Raw genomic sequence first — 26888 nt, forward strand, 5'->3', positions numbered from 1 at the left:
CCTGCACCACGGGATGATTCCATAGCGACAGCCTCGTCTCTGCCACACACCATGAGCACGTGCAGGAGACGCCGCGCACACAGTAGGTCTAACAAATCCTCGGCAGTTCAGAGTGGGCTGGGAAGGGCAGGAGCGTGGGGAAGCAGGTGCAGCCGGGATTTGGGGTGGAAAAGGCAGGGGCAGTGGCAAGCTGGGCGGCTCCGAGCCTCTGCCCGCCTCCAGCGCCAGGGCCTCGTCCAGCGGCCTCCGCTGTGGTGTGCTCATCCGGGGCTTTTCTCCACAGTGGAGTACCCGCTGCAGCTGCTGCACAGCCCGCCCGCCCCTGCAGTGAAGAGGCCCGGGGCTGTGGCCGCCCACCTCCCCCTGCAGGTACCGCCGGCTGGCAAGCCTGCTCTGTCTGTACCTCTCGTGGCTGCTTGTCTGGTCTGGGTGTGCCTGTCTCACCTGGCTGTCCCCTCTGTCCCCTCCTCTCCCACCTCCTAACCTCAGGAGCCCTCCCAGCCCCTGAACCTCACAGCCAAGCCCAAGGCCCCCGAGCTGTCCAGCGCCTCCAGCTCCCCCAGCCTGAAGATGAGCAGCTGCGGCCCCCGCCCGCCCAGCCACGGGGCCCCCACCCGCGACCTGCAGGCCAGCCCGCCGAGCCTGCCTCTCGGTAAGCGTCCACCAACACCTTTTTTCCATCCGCCTCCTTCCAGGGCCCGGGAACGGTCCTTGGCGCCCTCCTTCCCGGCTCTGGCGTCCAGGTTAATAGAACAAGGGGCTGGACTGTGCCGGCCTCAGCGTCAGGGATGCAGGCTGCCAGGTGGCACAGGGCCAGGGGTTGCAAACGGTTTCCAGCCCACAGCTGTGTGCGCGCCACCCCACAGGCACAGTGCTGCATCCCCCAGAGATGCTGACCAGTGGCGTGGCGAGGCGAGGCGAGCTTGGGCTCAACCTGAGTGCCCCCTCAGCTCCCTGACCACCCCCTCCCCAGGCTTCCTCGGTGAGGGGGATGCAGTCACCAAAGCCATCCAGGACGCCCGGCAGCTGCTGCACAGCCACGGCGGGGCCTTGGAAAGTGCCCCCAGCGCCCCTTTCCGCAAGGTATGGGGCTGTGCTCCCCGGTCCCTGTGGGCAGGAGCGGGTGTGGCCAGGGGTGGACGACCAGGGTGGCGCCGAGGGGCCGCTGTACTCTTTGCCCCTGTCGACTCCAGGACCTCATCAACCTGGACTCGTCCCCAGCCAAGGAGCGGCTGGAGGAGAGCTGTGTGCACCCCCTGGAGGAAGCCATGCTGAGCTGCGACGTGGATGGTGAGGGCTCCCGGGTGTCCCCCGCACTCTGCCTGCACTGGCCCGTGGGCCTCACTTGCTCCTCTGAGGCTGTCGGGCCTCCCCCTCCTCTCCCAGGGGCCCAGGGTCTCTCCGGGGTCTGTGTTGATAAGTTGCCTCTGGTTTCCTGCACACCCTTTTCCCAGGCTGGCGGCTGTGGGAGCCTCCTCAGCGCCTCCTAGTGGCCAAGCAGGGCACACCTCTGCCGGAGGACTCAGCCCCACCCTCGATCTCTGTTCCCAGGCTCCCGCCCCTTCCCGGAGTCCCGGAACAGCAGCCACATCAAGAGGCCCATGAACGCCTTCATGGTGTGGGCCAAGGACGAGCGCAGGAAGATCCTGCAAGCTTTCCCGGACATGCACAACTCCAGCATCAGCAAGATCCTCGGTGAGAGCCAGCAGGACCCTGTTGCGGGGACCGGCTGGCTCTGCTTGGGGCTTGCCTGGGGTTCCTCCATGCCACAGGGGTCCCCAGGGGTGTGTGATGGGGGTGCAGGAGTTGGGGATGTGGGGGCAGCTGGGTTCTGGGGTCTTGGAGCACTGCAAGGCACCTGTTCTTGAGAACTCAGTGAGGATGTGCGAGGCCAGGGTCTCTCCCTAACGCATCCCGCCGAGCTGGCCCTGGCAGGGAACAGGGGAAGCTGGTATTCCTGGGCCCTCGGAGGAGAGGTTTCTAAATCCCAGCCTGGAGACCACGGCGGGAGGGAGACGGGACAGACATAGACCAGGGCAGTTGTTTCAAGACTGGGCTCCTCCAGCGTCCACTGAGATACCAGGTGTTCTGGGCGGGGACCCCGACTGGGTTGCTGGGGGCCTGGGGTGGCTGCTATTTTGTTAATGCAAATGAGGCAGCCCAGAGGCCTCTGGGAAGCTGCTGGGTGGTTTGGGATGTGGGCGGCTGCCGAGCCCTAAGCTGGGCATCCCCCACCCCGTACATGCCGACTGCCTTCATTGGTCCGCCCCGCCCTCAGACCCACACAGGCGGGGCCACGCCCCAGTACTACCTTGTGGACCCCTCCTGGGGCCCAGGCTGTCCTTGGGGCCTGCAGGGGGCTGGCAGGGGGCCTCAGTGCCCAGCCCTGACCGCCTGCCTGCCTGTCTCCGGGGCTGGGCCAGGCTCCCGCTGGAAGTCCATGAGCAACCAGGAGAAGCAGCCCTACTATGAGGAGCAGGCGCGGCTGAGCCGGCAGCACCTGGAGAAGTACCCCGACTACAAGTACAAGCCGCGGCCCAAGCGCACGTGCATCGTGGAGGGCAAGCGGCTGCGCGTGGGCGAGTACAAGGCCCTGATGCGGACCCGGCGCCAGGACGCCCGCCAGAGCTACGTGATCCCGTGAGCAGGCCCCGCCCCGCGTGCGTGCGTGGCTCGGGAGTGCCGTGTGCGTGTGCGACTCCGGGGGCGATGGTGGCCGAGGGTGCGTGAGCCGGGGCACGGGCCTGTAGATCGCACCTGCAGGGGGACTAAGGACCAGGCTACTCACTCGTCATGCAGGGTTCCTAGCAGGACCAGCATGCACCCCAGTGGCTTCCTTTAAACAGAGGTCTCCAGGGCATTGAAAATATACACTTTCTAAAAATCAGATTCATGTGCAATCCTCCGAGAATACTCTCTGTTGCACGCACCCCTGGGCCTGGGTGTGCAGACCTGTCTTCGGGGCCGTAGCTGAATCTGGCCATCGGGACGCAGAGCAGGACACTGGGTGTGTGAGTCCTGGAGCCAGGAGGGGGGCGGGGTCGGTAGGAGGGACCGCCCCCGAGGGGCGGGGCTGTGCGCTGTGACCACGCCTCTTCCCCGCCCCTCAGTCCGCAGGCCGGCCAGGTGCAGCTGAGCTCCTCGGACGTCCTGTACCCCCGGGCGGCCGGGATGCCCCTGGCACAGTCGCTGGTGGAGCACTACGTGCCCCCGAGCCTGGACCCCAACATGCCGGTCATCGTGAACACCTGCAGCCTCCGGGAGGAGGGCGAGGCGGCGGACGAGCGGCACTCGGCGGCCGACGGCGAGGTGTGCAGGTACAGCGAAGACGACGACTCCGAGGGCGAAAAGAGCGACTCGGAGCTGGTGGTGCTCACGGACTGACCCCGCCCGCCGGCACAGTGGGCCGACCCGGACTGAGTTGGTACTTGGCCTTGGACGTGCCTGGGGCACGGGCGGAGCTGTGCGCTTGTAGATAAATTCGTGAGGGAGACCCTTCCCCCACCACACCTCTGGCCTGGGTGGGCGGGGCCTGCCAGGTGCAGATGGGCCGAGGGGGCTGAGCCCCTGGCCAGCGGGCACTGGATGATTTTGTCTCCTGCGGCTCTGCCCAGCTGGAGGTGTGGCAGCAACACCCCCAGCCCCCCGGGGTCACCGCTTTGCTTCCACTCCTGTCCTGGCTGGCCCAACACCGGCTCCTCCACCGCCTGACCCCGCCCTGCCCCTGGCTGTCCGTGTGTGTGCTCATCAGTCCCTTCATTGCACAAGGTATTTATTGAGTGTCCACGGTGGAGCGGCCACGGGGTTCCCAGGGGACTCTCGCAGCTGCCTGGCTCCGTGCTCCTCTTTGTCCCAAATGGCTACCTCCTTGTTGGTCTCGGTGTCTCAGGTCCCGTGCTCCTGTGTGCGTCTGTCCTTGTCGCTCTGTCCCTGGGGGACCCCTGCCCCTCAGCCTCCCCGACACTCCCTCCCTGGCTCCGCCGGCCAGTTCCCAGGGAGCCATTTTTAGCTCTGCGCAGCGGGGGACGGTGGCCCAGCCCCTGGTCCCAACCTGAGTCCCAGGAGTGGGGCTGAGAGGATTCCTGGTGCCCCCCAGAGGCCGTGGCCAGGGGCTGCAGGGCAGCTGGTCTCCACCGCCCCCTTGTGGGCACGGAGTGGGGGTCCCCATTCTCAGAAGGGGGTGGGCTTCGTCCTCTCTCACCCTGGGCTCCTGCTACCCCTCCCTGATCTGAATCAAACCCACTGGCACCTAACTCCAAAGATGTGGACAGCCCCCAGCTTGGGGAGGGGGGAAGGGGTGGAGTCTGTGCCTGCCCCACCCCCACTGCCATCCAGGCTGTTTCTTTTCTATGACTGTAAACATAGATAGTGCTTTATTTTGTTAATAAGATAATGACGAGTAACTTAACCAGCACGGAGGCTTCTGTTTTCTGATGGCGGAATAAAGACGACCTTTCGGACCCTGGCCCTCGACTGAGGTGCAGGGTGGCTGCGTGGAGCCCGTGGGTGCGGTGGTCAGAAGTGGGACAGGCCTTAGGGTCAGGCCTCTCCTGGGCCTCACTGACCCTAACCCTGGCTCCCAGCCTCTCTGAGGATAACGAAAGCCGTGGGCCCCATCCCAGAGCAGAGCTCCTAGACACCCCCCACACATACAAGGGGCTCCTAGACAGCCCCACCCCCCACGGGCTCCTAGACACTCCCCACACACACGGGGCTCCGAGACACCCCCTGACACACAAGGGGCTCCTAGACACTCCCACACACGCGGGGCTCCTAGACACCCCCCCACACACAAGGGGCTGCTAGACACCCCCCACACACAAGGGGCTCCTAGACACCCCCCCACACACGGGGCTCCGAGACCCCCCCGGACACACACAGGGCTCCTAGACAGCCCCCCCCCCACGGGCTCCTAGACAGCCCCCCCCCACGGGCTCCTAGACCCCCCCGACACACACAGGGCTCCTAGACACCCCCAACACACACGGGGCTCCTAGACACCCCCCCACACACACACAAGGGGCTCCTGGGTGCTTTTTGGAGAATGAGTTTCCATACCTGGAGGGACAGTCGCCCAGAGAGGACCGAGGGGACAAACCCCACAGCCGTCTGTAGGAGCCACACTCACCATGGAGGGGGCTGCCACGTGAGTCAAGACTCCCCAGGAGTCGGGGCCCTGCTCTTTGACCTGGGGGAAACAGGGGGGTGGTGTCTCCCAGCCCAGGCGCAGAGCCTTGGGCCTCCATCTCCTGCCCTCCCCCTGCGGCTGGAAACAGCACTGGAGCCTGGCTGGCCGCGCCTGCCCCCTGGTGGTCACCCCCGGGAACTGCTCGTTTCAGTTCCTCCGGCAGTCTCTCCAAACCCCTTCCTGTTGCTGACACCCTGGCCCCACCCCCGGCCCAGGGGAGGCCGGACAGAGACAGAATGTCCCGGCTCTTAACGGGAAGGCTGGGCGGGAGCCTGCTGTCTGCCTCCGCAGTGCTGCTCCACAGAGGCCGAGGGTCGTATCCTGGGCCGGGGCCCTGTGGCCAGAGCTCCTGCAGAGGGGCCAGCAAGGGCCTGTGATGGCACTGGGACTCCAGGCCTGGTGCTGAGGCCGGAGTGGGGGGGTGGCGGCGGGAGGGAGGGAGGGGGACTCTGGGGCTGCGTGCCCAGCCCCTCCCCCTGAGGGCCCTGTCCGGCACTCCCTGCTCACCACTGCGACACCGGCCTCCAAGGCTGTGACAATCCCAAGCACCAGGAGGCTGGAAAGGAAGCTGACTTCACAGCTGCTCCCCCTGTCCTGGGCTCCAGAGGCGGCTCCGTTCAGGCCCCAGCCAGGGTGGGCGGGTCCACGGCCACCTGACCCCACAGACAACCCCTCGGGGCCACCTGCCTGCCCTCTGCCCTGTGCACGTCTCCCCCTCCCTTCCAGAGGGGCAGGCTACACTGGATCACTGTGACCTTGGAGGCCCCAGCTGCTGGTGCCGGCTCCCGTGGTTGCCATGACACCCTGGCACTTAACACAGGCCAAAACCAAACAGCCAGAGTCCACTGGGCACGCTCCGGGGAGGGTCCTGCTTTCTGGCCTTCTGAGAAGGTGACCGCGGGGCTCCAGAGGTCCCTGCAGCCTGCCATCAGAGCAGCCCCCGTCCCCACCCTAGGGGCTAGATGTGGCCCCAGGAAGGCTGAGCACTGTGGTCAGGGGCTTCCCTCCTCACCAAGGTTCGCCAAAGGGAGCCCGGCTCCTCTCCGAGCAGCTCTCTAGGGGTGCAGCAAGGTCAAAGGCACAGCAGCTGGGAAACAGCCATGCCAGGTGCAGCAGGGCGGGGGGTGTGCAGCAGGGGAGGAGACCTGGGCAGCTCATGGGGAGGGGGGGTGCAGTGGGGGGAGGAGACCTGGGCAGCTCGGGGGGGGGGGGGGGTTGTGCAGCAGGGGAGGAGACCTGGGCAGCTCATGGGGAGGGGGGGTGCAGCAGGGGAGGAGACCTGGGCAGCTCAGGAGGGGGGGGTGCAGCAGAGACAGGGGGCTGGGCAAGGTGTGGGCCCCGCCCTTCCCCTCCCCTCCCCTGGAATCTAACCACACCCCCCAAGTCAAACCCTTGCCTCTGCCACTTGGACACAGTCCAGAAATGAGCATTTTAATGCAGAAACCACCATAATTTACAAATGAATCACTTTATAGGCCACAGCCTGGAGGGCACCCCAGGAGCTGTGAGGACTGGAGGTGGAGGCTGGTGAGCGCCAGGGGCCGTGGGGCTAGGTCAGCACTGGCACCATCAGAGCCTGCCCCCAGGGGAGGAGGAGAGGTCCTTGGGCAGGAGGCAACTGGCACAGGCACTGGCCACCACGCCCTCCCTGCCCCCAGCAGGGACCTGTGGCGGGGAGGGGCATGGTTCCTTGGGCTGGGGTGTGGGGAGGGGGTGGGCTGGAGCTGAGGGCCTCAGAGAAGGGGGCTGCCTGGTTTTGGCCCCCGCCCCCGTCGGGCAGAGCTGGCTGATGCTGGTGTGGGCCATGCAAAGGGAGACAGGCTGGAGGCTGGGGCACTGGAGGTAGTAAGGCGCCCTGGCCCCAGGCCAGGCAGGGGCAGACGTGTCTAAGGCAGCCCAGGTTCCAGCGAGGGCTGGGACGGACGGGTGTGCTTCCCCGGGGTTCTGGGTCGGTCTGGCCGCAGGCACTTTCTCCTGTGCCTGGTGAGGGGCAGGGGACCCCCCTGGGGGGGGGGGCTGGGTCCTGTCCGCCCCTCCCAACAGGAGAATGAGGTCTTCAGTAGCAGCCACTGGGGGCTGGCGGCAGGGACAGAGCCTTCTCCCTGGACCCCGCCCCCTGCCCCGTCCCCTCTCCCACCTTGTCCAGGGGTGAGGCCCCCGGAGCAGAGCGGGGCCCGGGGAGCAAAGCTGGCCAGGCAGACGGGCGAGGCTGGTCACTTTGGCATCTCCAAGGCCGAGACTTGAGGCTTCACCTTGAAGTACTGGTTGAATCGGATCACTGCGTACCTGCAGGAAAGGAGGGCGGGGCTGGGCACGGCAGGGGAGCCGGGTGGGCCCTGCAGGGACGGCCATGGCGCTCTCAGCTGGCTCTCAGGCTGCAGCAGGCTGTCCTGGTTAGTTCTCAGCTGGAGTTTTTTCTTAGACTAGAACAGTCTTCTCCCTAGCGTATTCCTGGTGTTGTGCAATGAAGCCCCGGAACTTTTCCATTTTGTGAAATTGAAACCCTACGCTCATTCAGCCGCAGCCCCCGCCCACCCCCACCCCGTTCTGCTGGGTGTCTATGACTTTGACTCCCGGGGTTACCTCTGTATTAGCGCCATCAAACCCTCTCTGCTGAAAAGTCCTCAAGGGGCAGGACTTGCTTCCCTTTTAAAGCCAAGTGATACTCCATCACCTGTAGGTACCACGTGGTTCATTCATTCACTCATTCACCTGGGTTCTGCCTACAAGCGTGGGGGTCCGGTGTTCTGAAACCCTGCCTTCAGCCTGCTGGAGGGACCCCCAGCTGCAGGACCCCTGGGCCATTCAGAAATTCGATTTTTAGGTCTTTGAGGAACTACCATATCCGGGTACCTCGATAGGAAAGTGAAAGTTCATGGGGAAATGAAGCGTTTATATTGCTGCAAAGGACTGAGCCACGCATATGAGGGGGCTTCTAGAAGGCCATGGAAAATGTATATGATGGAAAAAAATGCACAATTTCAAAACATTTGCACCAAACTAAACAGCTTGCTGCTCGCCGCCTGCTGTCAGCCACCTGCCAGGCGCACGTGGCAGGGTTGTCATCATCCCTGTCAGGTGCAGGGAGCGGGAGGGTGATGGGGACCAGACCAGGAGGGAGGAAGGACGATGCCTGTCCCCGAGCTCAAAGCCAAGTGCAGTCTGCATGTGTTCCCGGCGGGTCCCCAGGAGCCATGGGAGCAGGGGTTGGGTCTGACTGCTGCTCCGTTCAGAGCAGGCACTAAGCAGAGCGAGGCACCGCAGGAGGTGGGCCCTGCTCCGTCTGCTGTGGAAAGCGCTCTTAAGCCATGGACGAAGCCAACGATTCCACCCACTGCCACATGCTGGGGACCAGAGCACGGCCACAGGGTGGGGAGCTGGGATCTCCCAGGGGCAGCACTTCTGCCCTGTGGGCAAGGGATGGGCCCTGGGCCTTCTGCTTGGCTGGCCTTGGCCTCAAGGCTCTTCCTTGCCCCTGCCCTCCCTGCCAGCTGGGCCCTGCACCCACCTGAGGAAGTCGAAGTCGATGGTGGAGTACTGGTTCTGGATGAGGGCCCAGAGAGCCCAGAAGAAGTGAGATGCCTGCAGAGAGACCAGAGCAGGTCGGCTGGCAGCATCCCGACTGCTGTGCGCCCTACAGAGCTGCAGGGACATAGGCATGGAGGCCGACGCACGGGGCAGCTCTTGGGGCCTGTGCTGTCTTACTAGGGAGAGGCAAGCAGGACTGGGTCAGCCCAGGTCCCAGCGCTTGCCCTGCCATGGGCGTGGCCAGCAGGGTGGCGCCCCCAGCCTGCACAGCCCTTGCCACCTCCCTACCCAAGGAGAACTCAAGGCCGAGGTGAATCCCAGCCAGAGCTGAGGCCCAGCAGGGGGACAGCAGAGTGGGAGGTTGCGGTGCCCTGGGCGCCAGTGGGCACTGGGGACCTGGGACTCCTGAAGGAGCCCTCGCTGGCTTCTCCCACCCCTCCTCTCTTGTGAACACCAGCTGGGGTGGAAATTGACTCTAGATCTGAGCACATCAAGTCATGCTGCCCCTCTAGTCGGATGTGTCCAGAGGCCTGAGCACACAGTGTGGTGCCCAGGTGGGGGTCTCCCACCCCACCATGCTTGCCCTGGGGCAGCCGCGTGGCTGACATTACGCTGGCTAGCGATGCCCCACACGCACACCAGTAGGACCTGGCATGCACCACCATCCGTGGAGGAGCTGTAACTCAGAACCAAGAGCTGATGGCACGGGGGTGAGGAGAGGGCAGGGAGAGAGCCCCTCTGCAGAGAGGAGAGGAGAGGGGAACTGCTGCTCCTCCAAAGGCCACGGGGAAAAAAGATGAACTTAACTGCAGCAGGAATGGCTTAGGTCAGACAGCGGGAAGAACTTATCCAAATGAGAGAATTGCTACAACAGGAGCTGGCATCCATGCAAGGGTCCTTAAAAGAGTTTATAGGAGGGGCTGGTGCTGTGGCATAGCGGGTAAAGTGATCTGCAGTGCCGGCATCCCATATGCACACCAGTTCGAGTCCTGGCTGCCCCATTTCCAATCCAGCTCTCTGCTATGGCCTGGGAAAGCAGTGGAAGATGGCCCACTTGAGTCCTGCACCCGCGTGGGAGACCCGAAGAGGCTTCTGGCTTTGGATGGGCTCAGCTCCGGCTGCTGCAGCCAACTGAGGAGTGAACCAGCAGGTGGAATCTCTCTGACTCTTCTCTGTGTAACTCTGTCTTTCAAATAAATACATCTTTTTTTAAAGTTTACAGGAAAGTGGCATTAGGAAGTTTAGTGCAAGAAAAGTTTGAAATGTACATGTATGGGGGGCAGGCACTTGGCACCGTGGTTGAGACCCCGCTCGGGACACCGGAAATGCCACGTCAGGCACCCCACTGCATTCCAGCTTCCCGCCAGTGCACACCCCTTAAGGCAGCAGGTGATGCCGCAAGTGCTGGGGTCCCCGACACCCACGGGAGAGAACTGGCTGGGGCTCTGGGCTCCTGGCTTTGACCTGACCTGGTCCTGGCTGTTCTGGGCATTTGGGGAGTGAACCAGCAAATGGAAGATTGACCTCTTTCTCTGCCTTTCAAATAAATGTAATTTTTTTTAAAATCATGTTTTTTCCTAAGACAGATTTTGCATGCGTGGATTTTACATGCATGGATTTCAAAAATGTTTGCATGAAACTCATTTTTTAATTCTCTTTTCCATGAACATTTTGCAGTACCCTGGAATTTTTCTAGAAGGGAGAAGATCTATATCTCCCAGGGCGGGAGCAAGGACCAGGCATTGGGGTGGGAGGGACACACATGGGAGGCTGGCTCTTCCCAGATCACCCCCCAAGCCCCTCCCCCTGCCGCCCCCCCCTCCCCTCACCAGGGCAAACTTGTTGACTTGCACGTAGAGCCGCTCCACCTCCCTGGGGGTCACGGCCGTCTCCTTCTGCGCCTGCAGGTAGTAGTGCAGCCACTGCAGCTGGGTCTCGCGGGCCGGGTACCGGCAGTAATCCACCTCGTTCACACCTGCCGGGAGCAGGGCGGAGCGCTGCAGGGACACAGGCCCCCGCCCTTGGGGTCTCCCTTCGCCCTGCGAAACGCCCGTCCATCGCCCATCGCCTTCCACCTGTGTGGCTGCAACCAGGAGGCGGCCCTGGGCGCGCACTCAGCTGGGGTGGGGGGCACAGCGCTGAGGGGTTGAGGAAGGCAGGGCACTGACCTGAGTGTGTCAGGCACCCCATGGACAGCGCCGCCACACACCCTCACCCTGTCTGCTTCTAGGACCCAGCTTAATAACATTGCCCAGAGAACACCGTCCCTGGCCAGGCCTCCTGGCGATCCCGACTGGACCTGCGGCCAGGCGTGGCCCCGTGGCCACTCGGCTGAGCCCTGCCAGGAATCCGCAGGACGCCCACCCTGCCTGCCCACCGTGTCCTAGCCGAGGTGGTGACCCTGGCCACAGAGCTGCTGCTGAAAGATGGTTACTTAAGATGGGGATGGGGGTTGGGGCCCCAGCAGTGCTGTGGTACAGGTGAGGCTGCTCTCTGCAGCCCTGGCATCCCCATACGGGACTGGTTTAAGTCCCGGCTGCTCCACTTCAGATCCAGCTCCCTGCTGGTGCGCCTGGGAAAGCAGCAGAGGACGGCCCAAGTGCTTGGGCCCCTGCACCCATGTAGGAAGCCCGGATGAAGCTCCTGGCTTCTGCCTGGCTCAGCCTTGGCCATTGAAGCCATTTGGGGGAATGAACCAGTGGATGGAAGACCTCTCTCTCCCCCAATTCTGCCTTTCAAATAGAATCAAATAAACCTTAAAAGCACCGTCAGGCCCAGGACTGGGCCACCTTCCCCGAGCTCGCTTCCTCCCTCTTTCCCCCTTGTAGAGGGAGAAACTAAGGCTAAGAGCGGAGGATTAGCCCAGGGTCACACGGCCACTTGGCTGGAGTTGTCTCCTGCCAGTGCGCACCGCCCTCTCTGCTCCACCCCTCCAGCTCCTAAACCTGCCCTCCCTCCTACCTCTGCTCTCCACCTGGGAGTCAGACGCAGGCTGCCCCCTGGCGGGCTTCCAGCTGCACTTTGCCCAGTACAGCGGGCAAGGACTTAAAATGCCTGGGAATTAGCTGTTTTGGGAAAGGCCAGCGGGCCTGGGGGGTGAGCACCCTGGCCTGGGCCCCATCATGCCTCGGGTTCCTGGGCGCAGCTGGCAGCTGCCTCCGAGGGGAGCCATCCCCAAGGACACCATCAGGGCTGCATTGACTCGCTCACCTGTGGTTCCAGAAGAACCCGGATTGGGCTCAGGAGCGGCTGTGGCTGGCCTGGGCATGCCTCACCTGCCCTAAGCCACGGGGGCTGAGCATCCCGCCTCACCAGCCTGGGGACAGCCCCCCAGTCCATGTCCGGCTCCCCCATCCCTGGCCTACTACCTGGTTCCAGCTCGTCCTGAGCAAGCGGGCAGGCCGGAGAACCCTGCCAATGCTTCCTGCACGCACATGGTTCACTGGTGCAGACCAGGCCCGCCCCCGGGGCTCACCTGCCTGCGCCAGCCCCCTCGGTTCCCGCTCCTCAGGCACCGCAGGAAAGCACCCCTGCCTACCAGGACCAGCGCTCAGTGTGCCGCCCCTGCGTGTCTGCCTCTTGTCCGTGCTCCCGAGTAGCTACCGCTACCACGTGCAGAGCGAGGCAGCCTGCCCAGGGCTCACACAGCTAGGACTGGGACGTGGGAGCAAAGGTGCAGAGCACACGCTGAACTACTGCCTCGGGGCTGTCCTCAGGCCTCCACAAGCAGCTGCTTGGAGGCTGATCCATGTCCTAGCTGCAGGAAGGGCCTCATGGATAAGGAGCTTGCCAAGGCGGTCATCCTGGGCTGTGCTGGCCGTGCTGGCACAGGCAGCGTCTGTCCGGAGAAAGGGTCTTTTTACATTTATAAGCTGGGGGGCCAGCACCGTGGCACAGGGGGTCAGACCACTACCCACAATGCTACCAGCATCCCACATGGTGTCAGCCCCGGCTGCTCTGCTTCGGATCCAGCTCCCTGCTAATGCACCTAGGAAAGCAGCGGAGGATGGCCCAGGTGCTTGGCAACTATACCCGTGTGGGAGACTCCGGATGGAGTTCCCGGCTCGGCCCCGTCCCGGGCCCTTGTGGCCATTCGGGGAGTGAACCAGGGGATGGAAGCTGCGTCTAACTCTTTCAAATAAATAAAATCTTTTTTTTTAAAAAAAATGTACATGCCGAGCTGAGTACCCTCAGGCATCCTATAGACGGTGTGCTTTTCTAGCTTGTGTCAGTGGGGCTCACAGAGGTCAGCTCTGCGTCTGTGGGTCATAGCCTCCACCCTGGCCCTCCCCCGAGACCTAGCCCCTCCTCCTTAGAGGCGTGCCTTGGACACAGTGCAACAGTAGCGCCCTCTCACCTGCAAACTCATTGAAATGGTTGCCAATGTCAAAGGCCTGGTAGTTGTAGCCGGCATACTCGTAGTCGATGAACCGGACGTGACCTGCGAGGTACAGGACAGGCAACAGGGTTGGTCCCATCACCTCTGAAGCACACCCTTAGCCGCTCCACCCACTCCTTCTAAGCCACTCCCTTCTCTCTGTCCATCTGTCCTTTCCCCAGCACCCGCCACCCCTCTCTCACAGCCAGACCACAGCCCACCCCCGGAGACACCTGTCCTCAGCATGGCCATGGACGAGAACCAAAGCTCAGGACAGGCGGCCTTGCGCATTCAAGGGTCCCACAGCGCTGGCGTCACACTGCATCTGAGCATGCGCAGACAGCACCGTGCTGGCTCTCCACACGGCAGTCTCTAGACACGATCTAAGTAAACGGAGGAGACCGGCCCTGGACGCAGTGGTTAAGACACTGCTTGGCCCTGCAGGAGGGACCTCTGTGGGCGAGACCCCAGCGGAAAGAAGTGGCCAACAAAACGGAGGCACTTTTCTCTGAAGGGAGGAGAGAACGTCCACTTTGCTTATGGCCTTGTCTAGATACTGACAGTTTGTGGACTCAAAAGGCTTCCACAGCCTCGGCAGCTCATGTCAAGAGCCTCGGGTGGCCACTGACTACATCAAACATAAGTGTCAATTGTTGAATTAACAACAGGAGTCACTGCACTAACTCCCCACGCAGGCGCTCTGTCCTCCATGAGTTGTACTATGAGCGTTAACTGTAAAACGTGTGTGTGTGCGCGCGCGCGTGCACACAAATTGCTGAGCTCTTTATCAGTATAGACTTGGTCTTCTGTGTATAAAGTTAATTGAAAATGAATCTTGGGGCTGGCGCCATGGCACAGTGGGTAAAGCCACCGTCTGAGTGCCAACATCCCATATGAGTGCTGGTTCGAGTCCCGGCTACCTCACTTCTGATCCAGCTCTCTGCTATGGCCTGGGAAAGCAGAAGATGGTCCAAGTGCTTGGGCTCCTGCACCTGTGTGGGAAGACCAAGAGAAAGCTCCTGGCTTCAGATGGGTGCAGCTCTGGCCGTTGCAGCCAATTGGGGAGTGAACCAGCACATGGAAAACCTCTCTTTTTGCCTCTCCTTCCCTGTGTAACTCTTTAAGATAAATAAACATTTAAATTTTAAAAAATGAATCTTAATGGATAATGGGACTGGGACTGGGAGAGAGAGGAGGAGAAGGGGTGGGAAGGTAGATATGGTGGGAAGAATCACTATATTCCTAAAGTGGTACTTAGGAAATTTGTACTCATTAGATAAAAGGTTTCTTTGGGGAAAAAGCTGCTTGGGACGCCCATGTCCCATCCTGGAGTGCCTGGCTTGGAGTCCTGCCTCCACGCCTGATTCCAGCTTCCTGTACTCTGAGGCAGCAGGTGACGGCTCAAGTACTCGGGTCCCTGCCACCCACATGGGAGACCCAGACTGATCTGATGGCTCCTGGCTTCAGGTTGGCCCGGTCCCAGCTGTTGCTGGCATTTGGGGAGTGAACTGGAAGATTTTTTTTAAAAAAAATCTTTCTCAAATAACTTTGAGAAAGACTGTGCATGGGAGGTGTGCATGGGTTAACCCAGAGACTGCCATTTTATGCAAGGAACTTGAATATCCTTAGAGTCCAGTATCCAAAGAGGGCCCCAGAGCTGGTGTCCTGTGGATCCTACAGGTCAGCCATGCCCCTTGGGGGCGACGCTGTCACTAAGGGCAGCAGCTCCGGGCAGCCCACGGAGTTGCCCCAAGGAATGGCGTGGGTGCCTAACCTGGACCTCCACAAACCAGGATTTGGGGTTCTTTCTCGCGATACATTTTTCTAACTGGGGATTTCTTGTTTTCTCTCTCCCACACATTAACTTACGGCCTACACCCAGGCTTCCCCCTGCTTGTCCAAGCGCCAGCCTGCGGGAGGGGCCCCTGCAGCCCGCCGTCCCCAGGCAGGGCTGGAGGAGCCGTACCTTTGGCGCTGTCATAGATGATGTTCTTGCAGAGCAGGTCGTTGTGACAAAACACCACGGGGGAGTCCAGCTGGGACAGGTGCTCCTTCAGCCAGGCCAGCTCCCACTCCAGCACCTCCACCTTAGGGACACCTGCAGAGAGGCTAGGCAGCGGCAAGAAGGTGGCCAGTGTGGGGAGGGCTGGTGACAGACTGGCAGGTGCACGGCCGCCACGGGCCATCACCGCGGGGGGACCTTGGGCAGGCAGCCAACCTATCAGACCCTCTCTCTCTAGTGGCACTACGGCTCCCGTCCTGACTCCTGCAGTTATGTCAAGAAACAGATTAAAGCCAGGCCATAAAGGCAGCTGGCCGAGCCTAAAAGTCACCGTCCAGGGGCAGGTGTTCAGCCTCCAGGTCTAGATGCTGCCTGGGACGCCTGCCTCCCATACTGAAGTGCCCGGGTTCAAGTCCTGCTTCTGCTACTGATTCCAGCTTTCCGCAACACACGCCCTGGGAAGCAGCAGGTGGTGGCTCAAGTAGTTGGGTTAAGTCCCTGGCCCCTGGCTTTGGCCCCCAGCAGGGGCCCTCGTGGACTTCTGGGAAGTGAACCAGAGGATTGGAGCTCTTTCTCTATCCCAATACAACTTTCTGCTTTAAAAGGCAAGGCTGTTGTCCAAATGACATCTCTGCTACCCTGTGGAAGGGACGAGAAGGTAAGGAAAGGGCAGTGGAGGCGAGAATGAGCGTCCAGACCGAATGACCCCACTCCGAGAGAGAAAAAGGCTGACAGGAGCAGCAGGGAGAAGTGGCCAGCAGGCCTGGCCTAGGGCACTGGGGAGCCCCTGGGGAAGGGGTCACTCTCCAGGGTGAGCTTGTCCCATGGAGAGGAACAAGACCTCTCACCCCACACACGGACCACCTGGGCCCACACCTGCCAGCCCACACGGACACCGAGGACTTCCGGGCAGCCAGCAGGCGCTCTGCTGCTCCCTAGTTACTGCCCCGGGTCCCGGCCAGACCGTGGATGGGCAAACTGACAGCAGAGACGAAAGGGCACAGAGGCCCCCTCTCCTCCTGCCCACACCCCACCCCATGCACACAGCAGCTGCTTCTGTTCAATCCATAGAGAATGAGTGGCTGGGCCATCCAAGGTCATCAGAAGCCACGTGGAAGCTGGCGAGGGCATGTTGTGCTTGTGGGCCCTGCACTTTGGCCTGAGGATGCACACCGCTCTGTGTACACCGAGAAAGCCAAACAGTGTGCAGGACCCTCATAGGCCCAGAAGCAGCGGCAGGAGAGGGGCAGGGCTGGTGCTCCGCTCGCGCGTCTCCTGTTTGTGCGGCTTGTCCCGGACAGGGGAGCATGCACAGGACGGCCAGCGGGAGGCCGCCCTCTCCACCTGCCCACGTGATGGCACGCGGGCAGAGTTCAGCCACCAGGGCATCCCCACAGCCCCCTCAGGACAGGGCAGAGTGGACAGGGCAGAGTGGGCAGGCTCTTGGGGCTTGGAGTAGGCCCTAGTTCATGGGGTCTTAGGTCATCTGGTCCCAGATAGGGACACTGAGGCTCATGAAGGGGAGGGGAGGGGTGGGGAGGGGAAGGGAGGGGCTCCCTTCCTGCCACCTGCACAGTGGAATCCTGGGCCTTTCCAAGAACCCAACATGGCACCAACTCTCCCTGAACACGCTGGCCCTCGGTCCCTGGAGGCTCCTCCTCCCTGCGTCCAGGCCACGCCCTCCCTCCCCTCTGGGAGTTTATCTGCACCCATAGGGCCGCCAGTCACCTCTCTCAGCCTTGACTCCCTAGGAAGCTACCTTTCTTTCACCATCTCTTCCCTCTTGGCCTGAAACACCGAGAGATAAGAATTGGGAGGCTTCCTCTGGCTTGCCCAGGCCTGGCCAAAAACCACAGCCTTGCCACCACAGCCTTGACACCCCAGACGCCTGCGCTCCTCAGCCCCGACCTCTGTCTGACCCTGTGCTGCCCATCCCAAGGCCACGGAGATGGTTACTGTGAGATGATCCAGGCCTTCTGTCTCAGAGCAGCACACTTGAAACATAGCCAGCCCGGGGCCACGGCTGCATCCCACGGACAGCAGGAGACGGCAAGGGGCCGTGGCCTCCCCAGGGCAGCCTCAGGGGTCCTCCTGGTGAAGGGACAGAGGTCAGGGTCTGGGCAGGGCAAAGGGCCCTTCTCCCTTTGAGACACTAAGTGTCCCAGCACCCGTGTAGCCGCGTCTCCTCACCATGCCTGGTCACGTACCAGCCCTCCCAGCCATCCTGGGCACCTCCATGGCCAGCCCAACATCAAGGCTGCCGAATCTATTTCCACAGGTCTCCAACACATCGCTCCACCCCTCAGTTCCCTGGGGAGCCCATCAAAACTCAAATCCCCTGCCAGCGCCGTGGCTCAACAGGCTAATCCTCCGCCTTGCAGCACCGGCACACCGGGTTCTAGTCCCGGTCGGGGCGCCGGATTCTGTCCCGGTTGCCCCTCTTCCAGGCCAGCTCTCTGCTGTGGCCCGGGAGTGCAGTGGAGGATGGGCCCTGCACCCCATGGGAGACCAGGAGAAGCACCTGGCTCCTGCCTTCGGATCAGCGCAGTGCGCCGGCTGCAGCGCACTGGCCGCGGCGGCCATTGGAGAGTGAACCAACGGCAAAAGGAAGACCTTTCTCTCTGTCTCTCTCTCACTGTCCACTCTGCCTGTCAAAAAAAAAAAAAAACAAACAAACAAACAAACAAACAAAAAACACCTCAAATCCCCACCCATCAGCCTCCAGGGCTGGCCTGGGCATCTGCAGGTGCCCCAGGGGAATCTCAGGCTGTTTGGGAACCCTAGTCCTAGGTCATCTGGCCCAATTATGACAACAGCTGGTCTGCCCACCTCAGCTCCACCTGCTGCTGATCGCCCAGCCAAAACCGTCCCCGACTGCGAGAGCGCCTTCTCCCTAAACCAGGCCCCGGTCAAGCATCTTGGAGCCTCTCCCACTCCCACCACGTTCAGTCTCGGCTCCTGGGCCTGGCAGCGAAGGCCCCTCACGATGGAGCTCCAACTCACCCATGGCTCCCTCCCAGGCCCCCTGAAGATCTGCCCACAGCAGCCCCCCAGCCAGGAGCACTTTCCTAGCTCCCCACGCACAGTACCCATCACACACCCTGCCTCCTTTCCCGGCCATGCACGGACATGTCCTGGTGACCCAGGTGGCACCTACACTTCTTGAAGGCAGGGCCAATGTCAAGTTCACTTTCATTTTTTTGGGAATTGCTTTAAATCCCCGACAATCCCTGTCTGCGACAGCAGGGACTAAGTCAGGGTCATGAGGCCACGGCTGCAGCTCTGCGGCTTTCTCCTGCCCGGCCTGAGTGACTATTCCTTGCTGTCCTGCTCAAAGAACAACCAAACCTCGACTTTCCCAAGGTCAAAGGTGTGGCAAGAGCAAAGGGAGCTGGGCCGCTCTTCCCCAGGGCCCCCTCCCCAAGGGCAGGCGGCAGCAGCACCGTTGCCGGGACCCTGCCTGAGCACCAGGAGGCCAGGACTCTAGGCTCAAGGTGCCCCTGACCGTGACCTTGGCAGGTCCATCCCCTGCCTGGGACTGCAGTGAGGTCCTGCTCCCCCTGTGCCATGCAAGCCCTAAGGGAGGATTCACCCCTTGTCCCAGAGACACCACGTGACACGGAGAGTCTGAGCATGGTCACAAAGGGGCAGGCGTGGGCCATTCTGGACAGACAGTCCCAAAGCAGAACTTGGCAAACGTGAAGCAGGAGGGGCAGATAGTCACACATGTGTGCGAGGGGGACGCAGGGAGAGACCGTTCCCCAGGCCTCTTCTGCACGCTACCCCGTGAACTTTAGAACAAAGCTGGTGCTCAAATTACCCAGAGTTCAAAGCAGCTTAACAGAGAGGATTCGGAAGGGTTCCAACCCAAAGCAATGGCCAACGTTTCAAGCGAGGGTCTCGCCATCTCCCTGGTCTGATGGTCCCACACTGCATGCATGTACCGAAACGTCACATTGTCCCCATACATATATACATCATGCCAATTACATTTGTTTAAATGTGCTTTTGAAGGGAGCGTTCAATGCCCGTGGTGTGCCGAGGTCAGAGCCTTGCTACCGTCTCTCTTACAGGACGACACCAGCCCTCCCCCATGCTTCTATCTGCCCTTTCCTTAGCACTCAGGGGGAGTCGGGCCTCTGCAGGCTGGCCAGGGGCTCACGGACAAGCTCAGGGAACCCCGTCTCCTGTGGGGTAAGGCTGTGTCGGGATGGGGGTGCCCACTCCCCCGGAAAGGGCCATGAAGGAAAGTGAGCTGTAGCTTTGAGCCGAGTTGGGGGACAAGTCCCAGAGGCACAGGAGGATGGGGGAGGCGGTCGAGGCAGGGAACAGGAACCTTGCTGTCCCCAGGACTTGCCGGCTGGAGACTGCCCTCAGTCCCACCCCACTCCCAGGGGGCCTGGCCCTTCTCCGTGTTCAAGAGGTGCGAGAGCACTGAGCACTGGCCTGAGAAACGAGAAACAGGAGCCGTGCCCGGCCCCGTGACGCGGGCTAAGCTCCCTCTCGGAGCCTCAGCGTTAGGCAGAAGTCCCCGCCGCAGTCAGAAGACAGAAACAGCGCAAGGTCTAAGTTCCCAGGGCTCAGTCACTGGCCATCTCGGCTGGGGGCCAGCAGTTCCGGGAGAGGGACTGAAGGGGCGGGGTGGGGGAGAACTGCCTAGCCCCCACCCGGACCTGTGCCCACCACTTCCGGGATGGACGGGCAGCAGAGAACGGGCAGGGGTGGGACCGCACGGTGGCAGCCTGGGACCCTCCCAGACCTCTGTACCTGGGGTTGATCTCGTTCCTCACAAGTGTGAAATAATTGTGCATCTTGTACCAGAGGGTAGGCTTGGGCAGGCTGCCATTGGTGTGGATCGTGTGAATCTTGGCCATTTCTAAGGCGATTAACCTAGGGCAGAGAACAGGAGTGGAGCGCATCAGTGCCGGCCAGTGGGCCCTCCCCTCCTGGCCAGAGAGGGCCCCCGCCAGAGGACCAAGCGTGGTCGTGGCTGCACAGTGGCAGGGCTCGGCAGAAGGCATGCAAGTGAAACAAGACCTTGGGCCTCCAGCCACCCTCCAGTCCCAGAGCTGGGCCTGCTTCAGGGAGCAGTGCAGAGCCACAGGCAGCGGGCCACAGGTCGATGGCACAGGGGGCACCCGGGAAGGGGGGTGGTGCTCTCCCTGCCCCCTGGACTCTGCCCCATCCTCGGAGGGGAGTGAGCACAGGCCACTTTGCGTGGAGAGATAGGGGGTGGGGATGGCAGGCAGGGAAGACACACACCGCCTCTTATCAGCCTGGCCAAGGTGGGGAGGGAAAACAGGCTGGCCGGGGGCAGCCCCTTCCTCAGCCACAGGGAGCTGATGCTGGCGGCTGGGTGCCAAGGACGCAAAACAAGCCAGCGTTCTATTTTCAAGTTCTCCAGTGGACCTTATCCAAGGTCCCGGGAGAGAAGGAGTGGGCGGCAGGGAAGGTTGCTGGGAGAGGGCGGGGGTGGACGGAGGACTGACCGGTCAGAGGGGGAGGGCCTTGATAAGGACCCCAGCCCTGTGCAGCCCCACCCCCGCTGTCTGCCAGGCCTCCAACATTCAGGCTTCCTAGCTGCCTCTGCCTATTGCTCCCATCATCACCAGCAGGAGAGACAACAAAGACACTGGCTGGTGGAAATCTGTCCCCAGGGCAGTTCCAGGCAACCCCCCCCCCCCATCCCCTTACCCAGCCACTGGGAAGGGGCAGGGCAGGGCCCCACGGGGACCTCCGGGCAGTCTTGGGGCTCCTCTGGAAGCTGCCCTAAGGCTCCCACCTCCTAAAGGGTGGAGGGGAGAGGGGGAGCCACACTCTCAGGGGCCGGAGCCCTGGAGGCAGGAGGGAGCCGGCCAGGGCTCGGGCAAGGCAGAGAATCAGACCTGGAGACCCAGGCCCTCTCTTTCCTTCCCAAAGGAAGATCCGACCAGAGCATGAACAGAGCGTTTCCTTGAATATCAATAGGACTGTTGTCTGGAATAGCAATGAAAGTAACCTCAACACTCAGCAGTTTTATGCTGCGAAGACAGCAGGCTGAGGCTGGGGGGTGGGTTCGGGGGAATGTGGGGGCCTCCCTGAGGCTGTCACCTGCCCTCAGGGATCTGGATCCAGCCCCGGAAGACCATGGGGAAGGGCCTGCCTCCTATACCTCGCCCAATTTCTGGCTCTCTCCCAAATGCCAAGTTCTTATCAAACCCAAATCCATCTTCAATCTTCCTGACAATGGTAATTGTTTCCACAGGAGGATGAGTGACAACAAGGGATTCAGAGGGGAGGGAGGCTGGGAGTGGTAGGACCTGCCAAGGTTTAAGCTTATTTGCACAAGACAGGGAGTTGGGAGAAGCCAGGACGGGGTTCCTGACCTCACACCCCGGACCTGGCACGTCTGGAGCTGCTCACCTCGCACAGGTGTATCTGCAGCCTCCCTACCCCCAGCCGGAGTGGGCCCTCGCACAGGTATATCTGCCTCTCACTGCAGCCTCCCCACCCCCAGCTGTAACACTCGCCTCAAAGCCAGTACCGCTTGGCAGCACAGGGCCGCGGGGCCTCCAGGACTCCCTCCTTGTAAGTCCTGGAGGGCCAAGTGCACCAACTTAGAATTAGCTGGGTGGCAGGTGAGCAGGCAAAGGAGCTTCCTGATCCACCCTAGGTGGGCTTCACTGCTCCCCCTCGGACTGCACAGGGCAGAATCCAGGGATCCCACACAGACCCTGGCGGCTGGCCGCAGTGCCTGCCAGTCGGATTGCCCTCCATGTGGGTCAGCCCTGTGGGGGAGGGGGAGGCCACTGCCTGGCCTGCCCTGGCCCATGCTGAGCCACATGGTGTCGTCCACAGGGCTTGAGGGTGAAGTCCAGTGCCTGGGCCCTGCGTGTCCAGGCATCACTCCTCTGTGAGGAGGCCAGGGCCACTCCTCAAACCCGGCTTCCCACCTTGTCAGGGAGGCCGGGAGCAGTAAAGACCAGCGGGAGGGGCCACGTCTCCCTGGGCTGGTGAAACCACACTCAGCCCGAATGGGGCCCATTTTCCCTGCACACCTGAGCTCTTGGCAGGAGGCGAAGAGAGACAGCAAACCCTGGGTGCCCCGGGGACTTGGGTCAGATTACACCTCCCAGGCTCCGAGATGTTTCCAGGCCAGACCTGGGGTGGGCAGAGGTTTGGGGCCTGCCTAGGGCCAGGAGGCAGCCCCACGTTCACCAACATTCTCCCTCTCCTCCCAGGAGACGCTGCTGAACAGCGACAGAAAGTTACAGTCTCTCCCTGCAAAGTCCATCAACACGCACACACTTCTCCCGCACCCCGCCGATCTCACCACGAAGCTGCTCCAAGGGCCACTCGCTATACCCAGGAAAAGCGGACCCCGGGCACAATTCCTCACCTGAAGAGCCGGGGCTCCCGGATGTGCTCGGGCCCCAGCGCCACGCCTTGCATGTACTCGTAGCACAGCCCATTCTGGAAGGTGCAGTAGAGCTTGGGGGCGCAGCCGTGTGCTCGCAGCAGCTGGAAGTTCCTGACCTCATTCTCCCGGTCCACCAGCAGCTCCGTGCGCTCCCCGTACACCCGGACCAGCACACAGTCCCGCATATCCTCCTCCACGTAGCAGGCCACCAGCTTGTTGGTGATGCCATCGGTGAAGCGCTAGTGGGGAGGGGGCAGTGCGTGGATGGGTGGGGCTCCCCAGCTCCAGCAGGAGGGGCTCGCTCGGAGGAGGAGCGCCACACAGAACCCCCAGTCCCTCTGTCCTGGAAAACTCAGCGCTGGGCTTGGCGCAGGGGGCAGTGCACGAAGCCCTTTCCCCCTTCCTTTTCCTCCATCCTGGCCCTGAGAATAAACTGCTGTGGACCACGACGGGGCAGAGGAGGGCGAGGAGTTGTTCAGAATAGCACCTCCTGACCAGCGCTTCCCCCTGCCACCCAGGCATGCCGCTCTCTGCTGCGTCTCTCGCCCTGTCTCTCAGTGGAGGCCCGAGGAGGGGCACTGAGGGTGCCCACATCCCAGGGCTCCAGGGGTCCGAGGTCCCCGGGACCGCCCAGCTCCACACCAGAAGAGGGAGCACTGGCTCCCCAGCCAGGGTGATAAGGGGCTCCTACGCCAGCCCAAGCTGCAAGCCCCCACGCAGCCACTTCCTCCTCGGGCAGCCGGCACAGGGCAGGGGGTGGGTGGGCAGGTGTCGCTCTTTCTCCTCTTTGGAGAAGGCAGATCAGCTGGGGCGCCAGCCCGGGGCTCCTCAGTGGGAGGCGCTGCCCACAGATGCATCTTGGAGAACCCGTGCTCAGCTGGGGATGGGGAAGGCGCCCAGTGGAGGGGCCTGGGACCCCCTCCCCCCAGGCATCTTCACTCCCCTCCCAGCGATGCGTGCCTGCCTGTGTGGGCGGCGAGGGGGGGGGGGGTTCTTCAAAAGTTCCTGCCTGCTCGCGTTTCAGAGTGGGTTGGGCAGCGAGGGGCACCAGCCCGCGGCGACAGGGCGTGGGGCGGGCGCGCCTTGTGCTGACAGCGGGCAGGTGGCCCTGCGCGCGGGAGCCGGGGTGGGGTGTGCGGGACGCGAGGGGCGTGAGCCCAGCTTTGCAAATGCAGACACCCGCCTCCCCACTCCCCTGCGCCGCCGCCGCGTACCCCTGGGACCCGCACCCGGAAGGATGCACGCACAGCCGGCCCCGCAGGGCCCGGGCTCGGGCCCGATTCCGACCCGCTCGGCTACCTTGGTCCGAACTTGCTCGGGCTCCCAGTGCGGCCGCAGCTCCTGGATGAGGCGCAGGGCGCCGGGCAGGATGTCGTCCTGGTCCACGCAGATGCCGAAGCACGGGACGGCGGCGGCCCTCTGGGGGCCCGGCGGCTCCGCGCAGCCCGCGCCGGCCGCCGCCTTCTCCTCCATGCCCCATGGGCAGCGCGGGCCCGGCGCCTGCCCCCGCAGGTAAAAAGGCGAGCACGGCAGAGGAGCCGATGGGGGCGCAGCCATGCCCGGCAGCCCCACCCCCTGGGCCCGAGCGCCGCGCCCGCCTTAGCCCCGGCGGGGGGGCCCGGAGAGGGAGGGGCGGCGGGAGAGGAGGGGCCAGGGGAAGTCCATGACTCAGGCGCCCGCCGCCCGCTCCGACCGCCGGCCCGGGGACGCCGCGGCCCGCCGCGACCGTGACATCACGGGCGCCGGCCTCGGGAACGCCCCCCGCCCGCCCCGCCGGAGAGCGCCGCCGGCCCCCGCGGGCAGCCGCGGCCGCCGCTACCTGGAGCGCGGGGCGGGCGGTGCCCCACGGAGGCCGTGACGTGAGGGGCGGAGCCCGAGGAGGCCCCGCCCCCGCAGGGCCCGCCCAGGCGGCCGGGGGCGCGCGCCCCCACCTGGTCCTGGAGTATGGAGGCCGGCTGTTCCCAAGATGTGTGCCGGGGCGCGCCCTTCTGGGTGCCTGCCCGGTGCTCCCTGGCCCTGGACCCCGGGGGGCTGGCGCTACCGGAGTGGTCATCTCAAAGGCTGTTCCCAGCAGGGGGTCCCCAGGCGGCCCCACCCCCTCCACACACACACACACACACACGCATGCACGCACGCGCTTCCTCCATGGAGTGGGGCCCCGGGTCATGGCATTGGGTGGGTGTGCCGGTCATGCAGAGTGCACTGTTGGCCAGCAGGCCTCCGAGCGTGCCAGGGCCTTGAGCAAGGCTGAGCTTTGGTCGCTGCTAAACCCTAACTGGAGGGTAGCAAGCAGGTGCTCTGTTGGCACCAGGCGTTGGAGGTGGGCAGGCCCTCGCTGGCCCTGGGGAGGGGAAGTCAAGGACTCTGCCGGCCGCCAGCCCTCTTTGCCATATGGAAGCCTCGGCGGCTGGTTCCCCCTCACTTGTTACCATTCCACCCTGTACCCTCCCCCCACCTCTCCACCTGTCCGGAAGCCAGCTCTACCTGGCCCAACTTCTGTGATGATGTAAATGCCTGTGCTGTCCAAGCAGTGGTGGCTGGCAGGGTGGCGTCTTATTGAACTGTGATGGGTTTAAGTATAGCCCTAGGAGTGCCATACTGGGCAGTGTAGGAGGACAGCCTCGGAGCTCCCTGGGGAAAGGACACTGCCTCCAATCTTCCTTTTGCAATGAGGAAGTAAGGGCTCCAGGCTGGGGGAATGTGGACCACCTGTGGCAGCCAGGGGTCCTGAAACCCAGATCTGTGCCCTTGGCTCTGCACAGTGGCGCATCAGGTTAGACAGCCCCCTGCGACGCCGGGTCCCATGGGCACCACCTCGAGTCCCCACTGCTCCACTTCGGATCAAACTCCCTGCTAACGAGCCTGGGAAAGCAGCGGAAGATGGCCCAAGTACTTGGGGCCCCTGCGCCCATGTGTGAGACCCAGATGGCGTTCCAAGGCTCCTGCCTTCCGCGTGGCCCAGCCCCAGCTGTTGTGGCCATCTGGGGAGTGCACCAGTGGCTAGAACATCTGTCTTTTCTTCTGTTATTCTACCTTTCAAATAAATAAATAAATCTTAAAAATCGAATACTGCCCTAGAGCAGTCTGGGGGTTCCACCGCACCCCGGCAGCTGCAGTTCTACAGGTGGTTTGGCCTGGCAGAACCTCAGCCCTCAGTCAACACAATGCTAGGGCAAGGGTTTGGCCCAGCGGCTAGGATGCCACCTGGGACGCCTGCTTCCTCTACTGGAGTGTCTAGGTTTTTGCCCAGTGTTCCCAGTTCTAGCTTCCTGCTAGTGTACCCTAGGAGGCAGCAGGTGATGGGACAGGTACTTAAGTCCCTGCCACCCCTGTGAAAGACCCCGACTGGGCTCCCAGCTCCTGGCTTCAGCAAGGTCCAGCCCTAACTGTAGCGGGCACTTGGGGGGAATAAAGCAACAGTTGGAAGATCTGTTTGTGTCTATTTGCCTTAAATAAAAATAAGGAAAGATATTACAAAGAGAAAACGGGTAGAGCAGCCATGGAGAAGAGACAACTTCTCCGGCCCCAGGTGCATAGCTGCCTTCTCACTTCCAGGCTGTAGACAGCCAAGGGGTAAGAGAGGGAGGCAGACTCCAGCCTGGGGGGAGTGGTTTCCCATGTCCATGTGCTATGCACGTGGCCCCATACCGGAGTGTGTGGAGCTCTGTCCCGGCGACAGGACCAGTGGTGTGTGGCCAGCGGGGAGCTCCCAGGAACCGAGTCAGGCCAGGTTCCAGCCTTGATTGTTCACTACCATTTGGTACCCTGCCTTACTTGACTCCTTACTGTGCAACCCTGGGCAAATGCCTTCCATTCTCTGGGTTCCCCACGTGAAAGGTGGGGGCGTCGTCTGTGACCATCCGTGGGGGCAGAGCTGGGATGAGAAGTGGGGCTGATGGGAGTTGTGGGGGTGCAGAGGTAGGGCTGGCAGGCTCAGCACCGCAGGGCCTGAGCTGGGAGCATCTTTCTGGCCACAACCGATGCCAAAGCACTGGCATTGGTCCCCGAGGGGTCCCTGGGGGGCTTGGGCTGGCGGTCTGCATCTTCTCATCCGAGGTTGTATAACCAACGCCAGCTGAGCCCTGCTGACAGCAGGCGATGGCATCGTCCCTGCAGGTAGGGACCTGTGCACAGGGCTGAGTCTGTGGTTCGTCAGTCTGTGTCACATTCCTGCCCGCACATGACCACGCAGCGGCCCCTCCCTCTGTTCCAAGCCCTAGTGAACTCAGGTGTAATGGGTTGTGAACATGAAGTCTTTATTCTTTGTCCTCCAAGCAGGGAAGGGCTGGCACAGGGGGCAGGGCAGGCATCCAGCAGGAGCTCCAAGCCTGATGTCCCCGCACAGGCACAGGTCCAGGCAGAGGGGGGCTCCCAGAGTGCTCCAGCGCTGGCC

The 26888-nt window shown here is 62.5% G+C and overlaps 2 protein-coding genes across 7 annotated transcripts in view; one reads left to right on the forward strand and one right to left on the reverse strand.

Moving 5' to 3' along the window:
- Positions 1-4910, forward strand: part of SOX13 (SRY-box transcription factor 13) — a 41307-nt gene extending 36397 nt beyond the window's left edge. For all 5 annotated transcript variants that reach the window (XM_062211641.1, XM_062211644.1, XM_062211643.1 and 2 more), the window contains exons 8-14: positions 284-369; positions 490-652; positions 974-1083; positions 1194-1290; positions 1552-1695; positions 2424-2640; positions 3111-4910. In XM_062211641.1, coding sequence (XP_062067625.1) covers positions 284-369; positions 490-652; positions 974-1083; positions 1194-1290; positions 1552-1695; positions 2424-2640; positions 3111-3384 — 1091 coding nt within the window. In that variant the 3' untranslated portion in view covers positions 3385-4910. The remainder of the gene's footprint in view (positions 1-283; positions 370-489; positions 653-973; positions 1084-1193; positions 1291-1551; positions 1696-2423; positions 2641-3110) is intronic.
- A 1730-nt stretch (positions 4911-6640) lies between these two features.
- Positions 6641-24167, reverse strand: ETNK2 (ethanolamine kinase 2). Of its 2 annotated transcripts, none has more exons than XM_062211646.1 (8): positions 23795-24167; positions 22475-22734; positions 19864-19986; positions 15061-15203; positions 13074-13157; positions 10546-10713; positions 8697-8770; positions 6641-7474 (listed from the first exon to the last, which is right to left on the reverse strand). In XM_062211646.1, the coding sequence occupies exons 1-8, from the start codon at positions 24050-24052 to the stop codon at positions 6758-6760; spliced, it is 1827 nt and encodes a 608-aa protein (XP_062067630.1). In that variant the 5' UTR covers positions 24053-24167; the 3' UTR covers positions 6641-6757. The 2 variants fall into 2 exon arrangements, with proteins under 2 accessions (XP_062067630.1, XP_062067631.1); XM_062211647.1 differs by having other exon boundaries at positions 7309-7474; positions 10546-10691; positions 23795-24156.
- Positions 24168-26888: the final 2721 nt, after the last annotated feature.

This window comes from Lepus europaeus, chromosome 14, assembly GCF_033115175.1.
Source record: "Lepus europaeus isolate LE1 chromosome 14, mLepTim1.pri, whole genome shotgun sequence".
Taxonomy (NCBI): Eukaryota; Metazoa; Chordata; class Mammalia; order Lagomorpha; family Leporidae; genus Lepus; species Lepus europaeus.